Source organism: Bison bison, unplaced genomic scaffold (genome assembly GCF_000754665.1).
Source record: "Bison bison bison isolate TAMUID 2011002044 unplaced genomic scaffold, Bison_UMD1.0 scf7180017864490, whole genome shotgun sequence".
NCBI lineage: Eukaryota > Metazoa > Chordata > Mammalia > Artiodactyla > Bovidae > Bison > Bison bison.
Window position 1 is genome coordinate 8,115,758 of NW_011495049.1, and position 18,747 is coordinate 8,134,504.

General features: G+C 36.0%; 1 protein-coding gene across 1 annotated transcript in view; it reads left to right on the top strand.

Annotated features, from left to right (window-relative positions):
* The window catches only part of ATG10 (autophagy related 10), a 263,094-nt gene that overhangs the window by 173,786 nt on the left and 70,561 nt on the right, over nucleotides 1-18,747 (top strand). The window contains exons 4-5 of the mRNA XM_010863372.1: nucleotides 3,284-3,422; nucleotides 17,765-17,862. Coding sequence (XP_010861674.1) covers nucleotides 3,284-3,422; nucleotides 17,765-17,862 — 237 coding nt within the window. The remainder of the gene's footprint in view (nucleotides 1-3,283; nucleotides 3,423-17,764; nucleotides 17,863-18,747) is intronic.

An 18,747-nucleotide genomic window follows, 5' to 3' on the forward strand; every position in this document is an offset into this window, starting at 1 on the left:
CCAGTAGTCATGTATGGATGTGAGAGTTGGACTATAAAGAAAGCTGAGTACTGAAGAATTAATGCTTTTGAACTGTGGTGTTGGAGAAGACTCTTGAGAGTCCCTTGGAGTGCAAGGAGATCTAACCAGTTCATCCTAAAGGAGATCAGTCCTGGGTGTTCATTGGAAGGACTGATATTGAAGCTGAAACTCCAATACTTTGGCTACCTGATGCAAAGAACTGATTCATTTGAAAAGACCCTGATGCTGGGAAAAATTGAGGGCAGGAGGAAAAGGGGACAACAGAGGATGAGATGGTTGGATGGCATCACCAACTCGATGGAGATGAGTTTGAGTAAACTCCAGGAATTGGTGATGGACAGGGAGGCCTAGCATGCTGCAGTCTGTGGGGTTGCAGAGTCGGACGTGACTGAATTGAACTGAACTGAACTGAAAGAACAGTCTTTCCAGGAATTTTATCCTCCCTAGCAAGACTGAGTCTCGGTCACTCTATATCTGCAGTTTTATGCAGAAGTCATTAATGACCCAACTCAGTATTTACTTACAAACTGAACAGGGATGGTCTAAGAAGAGAAATAGCTCAATAGAGAAGAATAGAGAATAAAGACACACACACACACACAAATCTAATTTATGATAAAAGTGTGTTAAAATCAATGGGAGGAAGATGGATTATTGGAAATCATCTGGGAAAAATTCTTCACAACATACACAAAAACAAAATTTGCATGGTTTAGTGATCTAAACATGTCAATTTAAAAACACGTGTATGTGAGAGAGAAAGACATAATGAGTGTGTAGAATAAACAAGTTAACATTTGTATAATTTTAAGGATGAGATGGGACATAGCACAAGTCCGTCTAATGAAGACAGATTACTTGGAAGCTGCAAATAGAAAATGTACAGCTTTGACTACATGAAAGTAAATTATAATATATACAAGGAACAAAGTTAAAAGAAAACTGAGTGAAAACGTTTTATACATATACATATCAGACATATATTTGCACACTTGTGTATTTCTGTAGTGCAGAGATGTATGTATTTCCAGTAATAAGTTATTTCTAATATACAAAGTTTATATAACTCAGTAAGAACAATGGAAATCAAATGTCTGAAAAATAGGAAAGGAATAAGAACAGGTACATCACAGAGGAATACAAATTACTCATAAATACATGAGTAGATGTTCACTTTCATTAGTAATCACGAAACTAGAAACTAAAACAAAAAACTGATATTTAAAAATTCATCAAATAAGCAAAAGCCAAAAACAAATAATCTTCAGGATTTATAGGAAATGGGAAAGGACATTCTTTTACATTTTAACTGGGAATATAGATTGATCCTTTTTCTGAGGACAAATTGACAGTGTCTTTTGAAATTTAAGATGCATGTACCCTCTTATACATTAATGTTACCTTTAGGAATCTGCACCATAGAAAAATAGAGGCATATAAAAATATATGTGCTAAGATATTCATTGCAGCATTAGTTGTAGTAGCATAAAATTATAATTGATCTAAAATTTCTAGCAGTATGGAAATGTTTAAAAAAACAAAAAACTATGGTCATATAATGCGATATAAAAGAAGCAGCAAAGTCTACAGCACTGACATGGCAGCATGTGGAGATATGTTCGTGAGTGAATAAAACAAATCAAGGAACATGTATATATATCATGATTTAATTGGGGATGCAAAGGAGGGGTATAGGTGGATGTAGTATGTGTATACGTGTTTGCACATCAAAAAATAAAAACAGTCTGGAAAAATACACAGTGACCTTTTGAAAATAATTACAAATCTGAGATACTAAAGTGCTGGGATGAGGGGAATTTCAATTTTTTGTTAATATACTTGTGCAATATTTGCAGTTATTTTTAACTACAATGATTTTATAATGTTAAGAAAGAATAAAAAAAGAAAGAAAAGAAATTATAAATGCTAAACAACTCAATCTTTGAGCAAAAAGAATGAATTTTGGCTGAAAGAATTGCTTTAAAGGAAGATGTATTTATCTTTGCCTAATGAAATTTAAATAAACAGGAACAACTTCTTTCTTGCTACTGTATTAATTTTCTGTATCTGGAATATTTCAGTGGTTTCTTTTCAGTTATTTAATTCATTGTGTTTAATTGATAGTGTTTACTAGAGTTTAGTGAAAAACTATTTTGTAAATATCTTCAGTTGTGATTTATCTAGTGTAATATCTCCCCCAGTGAATTGACTGTGAGTAGGGAATTAGTAAAGCAGATAAGAGATCTGGAGAGTAGTCTGTGGCTTTACTTATCTCCACAGGAAACCTTATTTCATGTTGATAAAGTTTGAAATCTTTCCTGTTGCTCTTTTCAATTGTTCATTGTTGTTACCATTTTAATGAAAGGTAGAAATGAGTCAAACCAACCTGCTTCTTCTGTTCAACTAAAAATTAATGTCAAAGAAAATTCTTCAGCCCATTAAATAAGTGAATGTGGATGGAATCAGTTTCTGACTCAACATGTCCAATTAATTGCTTCCAAACGTTAAGATACATTCTCAACAAACCCTACACATAATAATAAAAAAAAATCAACATGTAGAGAATGATTAGGTGAGAAGTGAACTAGCTAGAACCATCTTTGCTTACAAAACCCTGTTTATGTTGACATTGATATTTGCCATCTACTCTATTATAAATCAAGATTTATTGTAGAAATGTACCAAAGATGGCACAATAATAAAGAAAACAGATTCATTTCAGGTTTTGAAATGTACCTAACAAACTCAACCTCTTGCAAAATAACTTTTTTATTCAAAATGGAACTGGGAATTGTTCAGCACACAATGAATCATCTTTTGGCAAGTACAATAGACTCTTTAGGGACGTTTCACAGTCTCTTGCTCAATTGTTAGGATGTTTTTAGCTTTCACAGGTAGGGAAGAAGGTAGCTTGTATAGCCATCATCTTATTGCTAAAATTGTACAGTAAAGATTTTTCAGAGTTGCTGTTGCAATAGATCTTTTCACTTTTTTCCCCTCTTCCTGTTTCTTTAGTCAGAGCTGCTTTGTCTCTTAAAAACAATCTGGAATTACTTAATGCTAATGTTTTCTGGTTTTACTATTTACCCAGGACTCAAATGTTAAACATTAATGTGGGAAACTCCCTTTTCCTTACCTCATAGACATATATTTATTTAACTGTTATTTTGCATGAAGAAAACCTCAGCTTTCTCTCTGTGTGTGTTAATGTGCTTCTTTTTATTGACAGCCACATTCTGTTTTTGTATTTGCTTTTTTTCAGGAGGCTTTAGATCCCCCCCTGGATGATTTGGAGGTAAACGAGACCACCACGGCAGCCGAAGTGATTAAATATGAGTATCATGTCTTATATTCCTGCAGCTACCAAGTGCCTGTGCTTTACTTTAGGGCAAGCTTTTTAGGTAAGACCATGTTGGAAGCTAAATGTAAATTCATAACATTTACATATAAGGCAGAAAGCAGATTTGGAAAATTATTCTTGAGAGGGGAAAAAAAAAAAAGAGTTAAAAATAAGAAAACTGTGGGTGAGGTAAGGTTTTACCAGTAAATTTTCTCATGCTTTAGAAAGAGTATCAAGACTTTAGAGTGAATGATATCATCCCAGCCTTAAGTCTGATCTGCAGATTTTTGGCCTCCTGCCCAGCGTTGACTAAGCCCCCTGGCCCTTTTTCTTTTCTTTACTTTAAACAAGTAGGAACAACTTAAAGCTACAATGTTTATTTACTTCTAACTTTACAGTGAAAATTTCTTTCAATCTCAAGTGATCCCATTAACTCAAAAGTCCCCATGCCTCCTTCCCCAACACTAATTATTATTTCAGGAATTGTTTATCAATCCATTTAAGCTATGTTTAAAAATAGCACTAACATTTCCTTCAGCCATCTATACATCTCAGTGCCTCAGCTTCCTGCAGTGTTACTCAACTCACACCCCTTGCCAAGAAGGTGGAACACCCTGTCTCCTCTGAGGCCTTGGCTAATAAAGCTTATTTAATCAGCGGCCACACGAAATCCTCACCCTGCAGCACAGCCAGGGCTCCCCGCTTCACGTCCTCTGACTAAACCGGGTCAGCATTTTGAGGCCTCTCCACCCTGGGCTCAGAAGCCAAGAGGAACCACCTCCCCAGCCCACCCCTACCCCATTTCTCTTTTTCTCTCTGGACTTATCAGCAGCATTTTGCATTTTGAACAGCCTTCTAACCTTTTCTGGATAGCTAAGACATCTGAATTTAGCCAGTGATATTTTATTTTTAATTAAAAAGTAGCTTAAGCTGCTTTGAATGTGTATTTGGTAGATTTAATCACTTGCTGCCTTATATTGTTTAATGGTCTCTAATTTTGCAGTGTTGGCGGTTTAACAAGCACTTAGGATTTAAAACACAAGAACAAATTCTCATAGACTCCCTGGTGAGAAGATTTTAATCTGAGGTGCAGTTCTAAGAACTGACAATTTGGGGTAAATTTTCAACATGGGACATGGGGAATTAAGGACACTGATAGTTTACTAATTCACAAACTCTTGCTGCAGATTAATCCATATGATTATTGTAGGCCTTTAAAACACTCACTTTGTTGTGATTCTATTTGATTTGGAGCCCAGAGGTTAAAGGAAGCTTCTTGTCAGTGAGCTGTGTTATACTGAAAAATAGAAGGGGTTACATTTATATACTGGAGGGGAGAAAAATGTCCTTCTCGGTTTTGGTTTGCAAGGACTCTACCCAGTAGCTTCTGGATTCAAAGCCATGTTGAGGCTGCAGGTAAAGGAAACAGGACACTACTTCTTCAATACTGTACTTTCATGTAATTAGTATTCACCATAAGCAGTTAATCACCAGAGAAGAGCTCCCAGAGACAAAACAAGTTGTTTAGCTTGTCAGCGTTAGGGAATCGGAGGTGTTGAAACATGACTGCTTCTAGCTGGAAGTGGGTCTTGCTGAGGCTGGTGGATGAGCTCATACGTGTGCTTTGCTCTTATGTGCCAACAGCTCCCCTTACAGTACAGCACAGTAATTGTTCCTGCAAGTTCAATTATATTTTAATGAAATTTGTATACTTTCTAAGATCTTTTCTTCATGGTGGTTGTCTGTTTCTTAAAAAAAAAAACACACAAAATAACTAGCCTTTTTGGATTCTGTTTATATATTTTAAGATGCTCTTTGTTTATGCTTTTATAAAGGAAACCCAAACAAGTCATTTATTTTGTGTAGAAGCATTTCTTATTCTCCACCCTCCCCATGCTGTGTTGTATAGCATTAGCATTAGGAATTTTTAAATTCCGGAATCCATTTAGTGGTTTTTCAGGAGCATTGAAATATCAGATTTAATATTTGCAAAGCACACTGAGTGTTTTCTTGTGCAGAAACATGAAAAATGGTTCTTTCCTTTATCAGAGTCTGATTTCTTTTCCTTTCTCTACCTAACTTAACAGGTGTTCTAAAAATGTATCGTCCTTTACTCTGGAGTCATAATTTTTCCTTTTTTCCCTTCGGTCCATTCCCTGTTCATATGTGGTTACTCTGGCCTTTCATCTGTTAAACAAATCTCGTCAGTGTGGTGAATGAATTCCTAACATCTTCTTCTTATTCCAGGTCCAGATTTTTCTTTGTCTCATTCTAAGAGAATTCCGACCTAGAAACAGGATGGCTATAAAATTTCTTGCTCAGGGGTATTTTTTTGTTATTGTTGCTTCAAAAATAGTTCACTCAGCCTTTTTTGACAGGTATTTAGATTTTTTTTTTTTTTTGCATTTAAGTCTTAGTAAAAATTAGTTTCTCTGCTTTGCTCTAAATTTTATTCTAGTACTTTTTTTTTTAGGTAAAGCAAGTGGTAAGTAATTCCTATTTAAATTGATATTACCTTTTCTTTTATCAACTAGCTTAGATGTAAGAGGAAATCTTTATTCTGTTTCTTAAAGTACAAATACATTGGACTGTGATCACCTCTTATTCCTTGATATGTCCGTGTCTGCCAGGCCAACTACTGCTTGAGACTCAGCTAACATGCCATTTGTTGTTATCACCCCCGTGTCATATCCTATCACATTATATCATATATCACATGTTGCATGAGATCAGAAAATTATTTGTTTACTTGTTCCCTATAAAATGATAATCTAGAAGGTAGGAGTTTAAGGTAAAAAGAGAGAGAAAGGAAATTAATAGTGAATACTCAGCCTACAGAGTGATAAGCTTTATTCATAGATGTGTGTGGGTGTGTAATACTTATATGACATATATATTCTTTGTCTTACTAATTTTAATACCCATAGTATTAACTGTGGCACAATGACAGCAACTATTTATTGAATGAACCAATGAGATGGAATTTCTAACCATTTCTGCATACAGTCCAAAGATGGAAACCTTGAAACCTTATGATGGTGTCTTATTTGAACTTTTCTGATGAGTTATATGGAAGGGAGTAATGCACTTGTCTCCAGCAAACTCAGAACCCAAGCCATCTCTGTATCTTTACTCTTTAGTTTGATGCTTCCTAGAGACTGCAGGAATGGTTTGCTAAGGAAAGTGGAAAGTCCTGAGGACTCAAAGGTGAGCATTTGCACTAGCTGGGGAGCTGTTCTGCTTCTGTAAACACACATTTGCATTGTATCCCTGAAGGCATACAGCCAAGGTGGTGCAGAATTCTGTTTCTGGGCACCTCTCGTTTCTACTACTTGGGCTTATAGGAGCTCAGTTGCTGAGGGTTTAATGAATTAAATTAAGAGAGAAAATGTCCTTCCCAGTGCTCTTTTTTCCCCAGCCACTCTTGCCATTTTAGGTTTGGGAGAGGTGGTGGGGCACGCTTAATACCATTTGCTCAGCAGTAGTGGGTGAGAGGTCATTGCACTTCTCTCAGGCATTGATACTAATAAATAGCCTACCCTAAAATGGTGCTTTATTGACTATGAAGTCCATTCTCACAAAGCACTGATGTCTTCAAGTGGCTGCTTTTCTCCTCCAACTATTTTAAAGCACACTGTGTTAAAGAATTATTTGTATTGTGCAAAAGGCTTCTAAGTACTGTTCATTCCAACACCTTTTTATGTCCCAGTTTTCCCTTTGTGGGGGCTTGGCTTTGGTCAGAAGTTGATGGCAAGTGTTAGAAATGTGTTGTAAATCTTGGGCATATACGTAATAGCTTTGGGCTTCACCAGACTCCTAAGCTTACCTAGTTTTCCCTTTCATTACAACTACAGATTTCTATATTTATTTCAGCTTGAATTCTGATTAATTTCTTCCCTGTCTCTCTTCTTTTCTTTTGTTCTCAATCTCTATTGAGAAGTACACCAAGTGGTTCTTCTCATTTTCAGAATATTTATTTCTTTGGTGCTGACATATGAGTTCTTCTTGGGAACCATTGACATATTTCTTTAGTTAGTTAGAAGGGCAGCTTTGGAATAGGGAAGGAAACATTTCTTCCATTCAGCAACTGAATGTCTGTTCTTTCTCAGGATCCGTTTTATTATTGGTCTAGGGAATAAGAGTAGAGAATTAAAAATGTAACCCTGATATTTCATATAGAAAATTTACCTACTTGTTATATGCCTAAACTATGTTCAAATAGTCAAAGAATAATTCACTCTTAAAAGCAGCGTAACCAAACCAAGATAAAGGCCAGCTCAAAAGAATAAAGAAAAGATTGGAATTAGAGCAGTGTTTACATCATCAGGGAGGAGGAAGAAGAGGTTTGTCCCTGGTGTGGAGCGAGAGGGAGTCTTTGGACTGTGTAGAAGAAAATGACAGGAAAACAGGAAAGATGAGGGTTGGAGGAAGCTGGAGAATAAAAATAAAATATCCATAGCCCTGATCCAACAATTTTCAAGGAAACGCTACAGACTGGCTTTTCTGAAGAGGCTGGGAAAAGTACTAGGGAAAGGGAGGTGGGTGAGTGTCGAGCTGTAGGGCTGGAAGGCATGGCCTGTTTGGGGAATAGTGAGAAGCTGGTTTGAGGAAAATCTCTACTTCAAAGTGTTCAAGATGGTTGGAAAGATATGTTAAGTCACATTATGGAAGAGATGATGGAATGGGTTTGGAGGCTATGAGAAAGAAATGAAGTGAGAAGTGAAATGAGAAGTGAAAGAGATTGAGCAAAAGTGAATGAGATCAAGGGAGGGATTTTTCTAGAACAGAAACTATGACTGAGTAAAACAGAAAGAGAATTAATGAAGGTTGAGAAGAAATTACGAAGAATGAAATTTTGGGAAAAGGAATTTTGACTTTTTAGTGTTGTTGTTGCAAATTTTTTTAAAGAAAAATTTAAATCATCTCTTAGAGAAAATGAACTGGAAAGAACATATTTTCAGGAAAAAAAATTACCCTTCCAGTAGAGTGAGAATTAAGGCTGCTTGTTAAACAGAAAAGATAGGTAGATTAGAGAAATTAAGGCAAAAGTGATTCCAGTTAATCACCATCATGAAAATAGAAAATGACTTGGCAGATTTAGAGTCTTATTTGAATATAGAGAATTTTTAAGAATGTTCATAATTATGCAATGGAACATGACTTTTAGTGCATTAAAAAGAGATTCTAGGGGTAATGTGAAGAGCAAACAATGAAAGTTATTTTTCTTAATTACAAATAAAAATTAATTATTTAACTAATATAAATATATTCAAACTTTTTGAAAAGTTTAAATGACAGAGGGAATTTAATGAGGATTGTTTGTTGAACCAGGTGAATGTTTGAAACATTATGGGGATTTAAGGTATAAACAGGATGCTGGGGTAAAACACATGATGGGGATAGAATCCCACTGAAAAATCAGGTCTGATTTTAAACCATGTTAAAGAAAGGGGAAACAAAACTAGAGGGACACCTAATTTGCTAAAAGGTTTATTCTAACCTATGTTAGTGCAAAGCATCATGTATACAAAGTAACAGATTTTATGTGGATTCAGAGGCCAGGAAGAAGACATGAAAAGGCAGATAAATTTATTTTCTTACCTGTAAAAGGCTATACTAAAGCTTTCCTGAACAAATAAATGTGCTGTGTCCCATAATGTGTTTTGTCTACTTACTCTTGATAAGACAAGCCCTGTTTGAAACATCCATTAAAATGTACATGAGTGCCTTCTGTGTGCACAGCATAAAAATTCATTAGCCTATTTAAAAAATATGCTGAGGAAAATGGCTGCCTAACTGGAAACTAGTATACTGATTTTCTCCTTCTTTAAAGTTGTCAAAGTGGAGTTCTTCAAGTGCATATATCAGGTGCTCTGCTGAGAAGGTGGAGACTGTGTTCTCCATGGGAAGGAGATCAAGCTGGATGGGTCGTCAAGGTGCTGCTACTGGTGTTAACTGGTCCATGTTCTGGGGGGTTCTGAGATTTGAGAGAGCCAGGAGTCCAAAATGCTGAGTACTGGTATGCCAGAGCAGGAGGTTAAAATCAAAACCTCAGAACACTTTGGATAGGATTGAAAGTAGAGTGTTTTCTGCTTTAGAACCAGCAGACCTAGTGTAGATATGCATCTGGTGATATGGTCTTCAGAGTTCTGATGAGTAGTTATATCTCACAGTTGGTGTCTCGGGTATCTTGTAGACCCAGTGTTGCTTCCCTTGGGACATTTTCTGAAAACAGTGATTCCTCAAGAAAGTCTTGTGTGTACTTCTTCTAGGTTAAGTGTTTAACTTAATTTAAATGAGAGGTTATAACATCATCTGCATTAATGTAAATTCTTAACACAGAATGTGAACAGTTTAAGGTGACCCCAAATTACTCTTCTATTGTGCTGTTGGGCATATTCCTCATAAAAATGGATTGTAACATACATAAACTTTCTCATGTAACTGAAAGATGTCTTACATTCATTTTCCATGTGAAATTACTAGACAAATGTATGACATTTAGAACACTGGGGCTAAATAATGATAAATATTAAGCAATACTTATATAAATCACTTATCTAGACTATATTAGTAAAGTATACTTAGTTGCAATTAACTGACCCCGACCATGATAAGCAGAAAAAGATTTACTGGAAGGGTAGATCATAGAGTTAACTGAAGGCAAAAGTGACAAGATGAGGGAATGTCTGCCTCTCTTTGGTTTAGTGGTACAGAATGGGATTCTGCCTACTGCTTATTTCGGGATTTATCTCCCAAATAGGAACTATGTTTGGATGGTGAAAAATCAAATATCCACTCTATCTTCATCTACTTAATACTATAGATTTTATTGTAATAAAATACTAAATATTTTATTGTAAATTTTATAAGATTTTATTGTAATTTTATAAGATTTTATTATAATAAAATACTAAGTATTTTCTTGATGACTTTTTAATCATCAGTCTTTATTCTTAGTAATAATTGTGGTAAATTGCTCCAGAAATAATGTTGAACATCCATCTGTCCAAGCATTGGAAAATATTTATGCATAAGGCAAGAAAATGTTCCTGGAATGCAGAGATGAATAAAGGAATCAGGGATGATTTATGCCCTCAAGGAGCTTACAGTCTACTGAGAGAAACAAGACAAATTTGAAATTTACTGTAACAAGTAGAATATGTTAACGGCCATAAGAGAGGTAAAAAGAAAATTGTCACCAGGCGTAGAATAGGTTAGTGGTTGAAAGAAGCTAGGTGGGAGGTGGGAGAAATGAGAACATGTTGGTTAAAGGTTACATAACAGATTTTCAGATATAAGATGAATAAGTTCTGGGGATCTAAAAAGCAGAGACATTACTTTGCAAACAAAGGTCCGTCTAGTCAAGGCTATGGTTTTTCCAGTAGTTGTGTATGGATGTGAGAGTTGGACTGTGAAGAAAGCTGAGCGCCAAAGAATTAATGCTTTTGAACTGATGTGTTGGAGAAGACTCTTAAGAGTCCCTTGAACTTCAAGGAGATCCAACCAGTCTATTCTAAAGGAGATCAGCCCTGGGTGTTCTTTGGAAGGAATGATGCTAAAGCTGAAACTCCAGTACTTTGGCCACTTCATGCGAAGAGTTGACTCATTGGAAAAGACTCTGATGCTGGGAGGGATTGGGGGCAGGAGGAGAAGGGGATGACAGAGGATGAGATGGCTGGATGACATCACCGACTCAATGGACATGAGTTTGGGTGAACTCCGGGAGTTGGTGATGGACAGGGAGGCCTGGCGTGCTACAGTTCATGGGGTTGCAGAGTCGGACATGACTGAGCGACTGAATTGAACTGAACTGAATGAGGAGCTTGATGACTATAGTTAACAATGCTGCTGCTGCTGCTGCTGCTAAGTCGCTTCAGTCATGTCTGACTCTGTGCGACCCCATGGACTGCAGCCTACCAGGCTTCTCCGTCCATGGGATTCTCCAGGCAAGAACACTGGAGTGGGTTGCCATTTCCTTCTCCAATGCATGAAAGTGGAAAGTGAAAGTGAAGTCGCTCAGTCGTGTCTGACTCTTAGCGACCCCATGGACTGCAGCCTACCAGGCTCCTCCATCCATGGGATTTTCCGGGCAACAGTACTGGAGTGGGGTGCCATTGCCTTCTCCATAGTTAACAATACTGTATTTTATACTTGAGAATTACTAAGAGTAGATTTGAAATGTTCTAACTACACACATACACACAAATTATAAATATGTGAGAAGATGGATGTGTTAACTAACTTTATTGTGGTAACCATTTTCTAAAATATACATATATCAAGTCATCACATTGCATATCTTAAACTTACACAATGCTAAGTATCCATTATATCCAATAAAGATGGAGAGAAAGTTGCCACCAGGGCTCAGAGGCCAGAGATTATCTTGAGCTGGATGATCAGATGAAGCCCTGGCTGGAGTGATGAGGGAAAGGGCAAGCCTGGCAGATTAAAAAATCTAGGAAAGGCAAAATTCTAGATAGTCTTAGGTTAAGCAATGCTGGTAGAGACTTCTAATGACAACAAAAACAATACCACAGCTAATACGTGTGTACCACTTTATAGTTTACAAAGAGCTCCTGGTACAGGACAAAGTGGAGGGTCTGGAGCTGCTTGGTTCTGATTCCTTGCTCTGCTTCTTACTATGTGATCTTGTGGGAGTTATTGAACTTTTTGTTTCCTTTTTTTCACCATCTAGAAAAATTTGAGATAATAATACCTATTTTATAGAGTTTTGAGGTTTGTGAGCTAATATATAAAGTGGGGCTTGGCATGTAGTACCTTTCAGTAATGCCAGCTGAGTTCTGTATCTTGATCTTCACAATAACAGTGTAATATAGGAGCTGCTATTACCCTGATGTGCAGACATGCAAACTGAGTGCTCAGAGAGGTTAGATGGTGTATTTATTCTAGAGTACATATAAAATTACGGAGTTAAGATTCAAACTCTTTAGCTCCCCACTCCCAATTTTACTGCACAAAGCAGCACCAAAATTTAAGTAACATTGAAGAGAAGTTGCCAAAATCTATATTTTTTAAAATTTTCATTCAGATTTCTTGAGACTAATAAAGACTCAGAATGCAAAAAGTAGATGTAGGAATAAATAAAAATTACAGAATTAGCTAGCACAGTAGCTGATAAGAATGTACATGAACAATTAGCACTCATTTCATATCACAGTATAATTTTCTCACTGAAGCAAAAATGAATTTTCTCCTTTGATGGAGCATCATCTCTGCCTTACTGTGGAGAATGACATGAATTTTTATAGCCTTCAAAGCCCTGTTGAAGACAATACATTGAATAATGACAAATTTCATTGTGAAAAATCCACCATTTCCATTTTATTTCTACTGACCACATTCAGAACATTTTTCCTAAATTTACTCTAAATAATTTATACTCTCTCTAATGTTATTTTTGGAATTATGAAATTTTAGTGAAAGCATGCACCACAGGATAAAGGTGGCTTCAGCATGGTTGTACTGGAGTTGGGTGGTGCTAGTGAACTATCTCATGATGTTTTTGATTCATGAAAATAATAGCCCTGAGAAATGTAATTTAGAAAGCTGTAGATTTTGAGTAATATATAGATTACTTGACATGTAGGTTATTATTCAATTGAGAGATTTTATATGAAAGTATTAAATGCTACTGGCAGTTGCTAAAGATTGTACTTTTTAATTATTCTATTTTTCATCCAAAGTCTCTTCCTTTTTTATCATTGACATTTTAGGCTCAAATGTGTAATATCATTCTGGATGAGAGAGGCACATAGTAGGCACCCAATAAACACTTGTTAAATAAATGACCTTAATTTACCATGCTCACTTGGTAGGTTGCTGCTGAAATTATTTTGGCTTCTACTTCAATTTTTCAAGTATGCAAGGGATTTTACTGAGCTTCTCAGCTCAGTGTGATTAATGAGATTTCTAAGCATGTTGAAATTGGTGCTATCGAATATCTTGGGTCTGAAACCAAGGAGTTGTTGATTGAGTATGCTTATGTCTCCTCTGACTAAGGCCAGACAGAAAAAATAGGCCCTCTAAACAGGGCTTAAAGTTCTTGATTGAAGATAACTTCAACTGAACATGAAGGCACATAATAATGTGTTTTCATGAGTTTAACCAAGTATTTGTTTATGTCCACATTTTAATTTTAAATTAAAGTTTTGGGTCTTCAGTTTTCATAAATAGGCAGATGGATCCAAAATCACAAAGTTATTCATGTTTCTGCCATATTTAAGGTCTATTTTTATGATGTGATTTTAAAAATGTATTTGATTATCTCATTTCAATGATTTTGGTGGGATTTCTGAAGGCTCCATTTTGGTTGTGGGATAATTAGAGCCACAGTCATATTAGAATATATTATTCACATCAGTTGTATATGTCATGGCTTTGAAGATATTGCTAATCAGGTCAAATTTTTATTTTTGAGTAAAAGATCACCAAACTAATTTGTGTATGTCTTTGATCATGAAGGTGTGAGCTATGACTGGGAAAACTGATGATGAAGGCCTAGGGAAAAGAATCCACGTCACACTTGATTAAGTCATTATTGTCATATCTGTGTGTGAGAGACACAGCTATATTATCAGATCTTCTGTAGTGTAAATGGTCAGCAGAAACTGGAAAGATTGACATTCTTGTTAAAGCAGCTTGCACAAGCATTTATTTGATCATCATTGATACATGTACTTTAAAACAATTTTATAAACACATTGGAGAATGCAGTCACATTCATTCACTTAAAAAAACACTATTTCCTTCACAGCAAGCAGGTAGCATTCTTATAACCATATGTAAAGGAGTATGATGCCTCTTTTGATGTTTTGAACTTATTTTTTTATTCCTTGTAATTGTCTATTATTCTAAGTTGACCAGATCATTTTTTTCTCCCAACTCTTTTTATTTCTAATTGGAGAATAATTGCTTTACAGTGTTGTGTTGGTTTGTACTGTATAACCAAATGAATCAGCTCTAAATATACATATATCCCCTCCTGTGGGAAGGAGACGAGATCATTTTTTAATTCCTGTATTTAAGGTGTTAAATTTTCTCTCTAAATTAGGTGTTGCCTGAAAACTTAGGACACCCTCAAATTCTAGCATCAAATCTGGTGAAAATACTCTATAACATTTGTTTTGGGTCTCTCCACAATGTTGCTAGGCTGCTGATTTTTGCCTTTTGCACGAATGTTTCCAGCAGAGTATGCAAGTTTTTGACAGTGGTAATATCCAAACCATTTACCCCATCCTTAGATTGTTGGCTGAAATATTTTGAGAGATAAAATTGAGATCATTACTGATTATCAGAATTTATTTTTCAATTTTAAAATTAAAACAAATTATTATGGGCAAAAAAGAAAGAAAGAAAAACTTTGTACTAGGGTGAAACAAGAAAGGTGTAGTTAGAGGCTGAAAAGTGAGAATCTGTAATGCCTGTGATTGACTTTTTTTTCGTGGTTTGCTGCTCCTTACAAGTTATGATCGCTACAGGCAGCTCACAACACATAGCTATTGGCTACTCCCTCACTGTACTCTTCTAAGACTGTCTTATATAATATAATATAGTCAGAGGAGTGACAGCCATCACCATTGTTGTATTCTATTGATTAGAAGCAAGTCACAGGTCCCACCTGCACTCAGGTGGAGTGATTAACAGATTTTAAACCCAGCATTCTTCTGTGGGTCTGCGAAGCCATTCCCTGTTTCAGTGGAAATAAAGTTAAGGAAAGTATTCTCTCATTTATCATTTATTCAGTAAATATAAAGCATTTGCAATTGTGAGTGCGACTTAGAACTGCACAGCAGCACTGCGGTGGTGAAAGGACAAAGGCAGTCTTTACCCTCAGAGACAGCACGGAATAGCAGGAAGAGCACGGAATTGTGAGTCCTGAGTTCCAGCCCCACGGGAGTTATGAACTGGCTCCATAATTTTGGTAGATGTATATTTCCTGAGACCTTATATCTAAAATTAATAATTATACCAGCTGTAACATTTTATTATTCTACAACTGATTCTTTTAACTTTGACATCTGAAAATTATTTTAAAAGTATGTCAGATTTTAATAATTTGATTATTTGGTTTTCTATTTGACACTGACATACCTAAGATGCTGTTTCCCTAGCATCAGTACACACACATACACACACACACACGTGCATATTTTGAAGACGTGTAGGGCTTAAGATTAAAGTTTGGCCCTACTCTGTAAATGTGTTCAGACAACAATATAACACAGATACAGAAGGCAGCTTGTTTTAAACTTGTAGCTAAACATGACATTCAAATGTTAATTGGATGAATAAATCTTGTTCATTTTACAGACATGGAAATGTCAATGGAATAAAACTATTTATCACAAGATAATGGTCTCCTGCCGCCAGATAAATGCCAAGATGAAGATACTTATTGAAAATGTATCAAAATATTCTATTGCTATTTATTGAAAATAAAGGTTGAGGAAAAGTTCAACTTTTCAGGTCAAACATGAGAAATGCTCTGTCTATGGTATTAGTATATTGCTGTATTAAACACAATGTGCATGGTATAGAAACATGAGGAAACTCTTAAGAAATAATGGTCTATAAATGAATCTTTTAGCTCTAAGCTATGAGAATTACTGGAATAGTGCAATGGGGGCTAGGAGGAGATACCTAATATATACTAAATTGTTATGTGCCTGACGCAGTCCTGGTGTGTTCACTGATGTAAGCCATTCACAAGGATAGAATTTGAGAAGGATTAGTATCCTCATTTTCAGGTAAAGTTAAAAGCAAAAGAGTAAATTAAGTATATTTTAATTAGAAAATAACTTGCAGTCACATAGAGAATTAAGTGCCAACACCAGGATTCAAACTCAGCATGGACTTCAGATCTCCTGCTCTTCCCCTACACTCCACATCTGTACTTATGCCTCTAAATCTGAATGCAGTACCTTTTGATTCGGAGGGCTTTTGAGTAGATTATTTCTCCAAGTTGTATTGTACCTAATGACCGAATACTTCTTTGGATCTAATAGGCTGATGAGTTTTCTTTAAATGATATTGTCTACTTGCTTAAAGAAAAGAGCATACCCGTAAGTCTTGAGGACTCAGTTGACTCTAAATGAGCCAAGTAGCACTAAATTCTGAGGGTTCCCTGATAGCTCAGATGGTAAGGAATCGACCTACAATGCAGGAGACCTGGGTTCAATTCCTGGGTCGGGAAGATCCCCTGGAGAAGAGATGGGTTACCCACTCCAGTATTCTTGGGCTTCCCTGGTGGCTTAGTCTGTAAAGAATCTACCCACATTGTGGGAGACCTGGGTTCGATCCCTGGGTTGGGAAGATCCCCTGGAGGAGGGCATGGCAACCCACTCCAGTGTTCTGGCCTGGAGAATCCTCATGCACAGAGGAGCCTTGTGGGCTGCAGTCCATGGGGTCACAAAGAGTCAGACATGACTGAGCGACTAAGCACAGCACGGCAATAAATTCTAATGTTGAGACCACCTTCTTTTCAGCAGTGTGTGGTTTTATCGTAATTCCTTCTTTCTGCTTTCTTTTCTGAACCTAGATATCTATTTCTCCACTTTACTTGTGTCATACTGTTCTTCATAAAATACATTATTTGGGTGATTATGAATATAGGTGAATAACTGATGTTGCTTAAACAAAGAAAAGGAGGATTATTGTTCACTAAAGCTTTTACGGATTTCTTCACGGCAAGTCCTTCTCAAGTCCCTCCACCGCGAACAACAGACAGTGGGTGTTAATGTCTCCCTCCTCTGGACTTTCAGAGAACTGCAGTTTTCCTCTGGCTATGACCAGTCTACCAATCAATACCAAATACTGATTTTAGTATCAATATTTACTGATATATACTTGTCTTAGTTTCCTAGTCGGGAAACACTCCTTACTAGGAGAAATTCTGTGCTTTCCTTCTATTCCTCATAGTACCCAACAGAGTGATTTGAACATTACAGATAGTCAGTTGACAGGAGGGTTGAAGGAAGCACGTGGATGGTCTCTGATTTAAGGATTAGAGGAAGTATGAAGACTTCAGAGGTATCCACAGTACACCCTTGTGAATATGTGAGTCTGTCTACCTGGTTCTTTACTGATGCTTCTATTTATCAGTTTTCTCTAAAACACATTTGGATCTTATTTATTTTGTCAAATTCCTAGAGGCAATAAGTGAGCAGATAATTTTACTGCTAGATAGAGAGAAGTTTGATTATTTAAATTTCCCTCTGGAAGAAAATAGTAATTCATATAGTACTCTTGATTTATAAATAGTATGTATACTAAGTAAAGATTTTTTTTAAAGTTATAATATTCTTTCAGTAGTTTTAGATAGACATTAAGCACCACCGTGTCTAATCAATTACTAACTGGCAGTCTTTACTTTCACAGATGGAAGACCTTTAGCTCTGAAGGACATCTGGGAAGGAGTTCATGAGTGCTATAAGATGCGATTGCTGCAGGGACCATGGGACACTATTACTCAACAGGTTAGAGAATGTTTTCATTTTTATATGTGATTCCTTCCCTCTGCACGTTTTTTCTTCTAGTTCTCTCTCTCTCCTTTTTTTTTTCTCCCCCTATTTCATTCCTCTACTTCCTTACAGATTTCAGTTCAAAGACACTTTCCTTTAAAACATCTTACCAGACCCAGGCTTGGTTTAGCTTCTCTGTATAAGCCCTCATAGCACCCTGTAATTTTCCTTCATAGTACATGTTCAAAATTTAAATTATGTATTTGGATTTTTTTAATTAATTTTTTCCATTATACTGTGTGCACTCTTGTGGGTAGACCTTTTTTTTTTCTCTCCATTGTAGAACCAGCACCAGCACAGTACTTATTATACAGTAGATTTTCAATAAAAAATGTATTAAGTGAGAACAGAAACAAAGTTGGCATATACACCAAGAAATGGATGATTTAGTGTGTGTCACCTCTTAATGCTTCAGAGTTTTACTCATAGGTGCATTTGCAGAAAAAAAAATCACTTGATGAATAATAGGTTTGCAATAGTCATTTTAAAAAGTTGCAAAAATAGATCTGCAAAAGTAGATATAAAAAGTATATTTGCAAAAGTAGAGAAAATTAGTTTGTTAATCATGTAAGTCATTATTACTGCCTTGCTAAAATCAGCAACTAATTATTTTAGAAATTTTCAAAAAATATTCATTACCTTGCAACCAATCATGGTCTCTTTTTTACTTATATCAAAAATCTTATTTTCTCCCAGCCTCTGTTAAGCTTAATCAAAGCTTCCTTTAAAAATGACTTTATCAGCCATTAGAATTTTTATGCCCTCTTATGTGTTTGATCATAATGACAGTTTACCTCCCAATCAACTTAAGAATCCTTAGCATCGCATATGTAGTTCTCT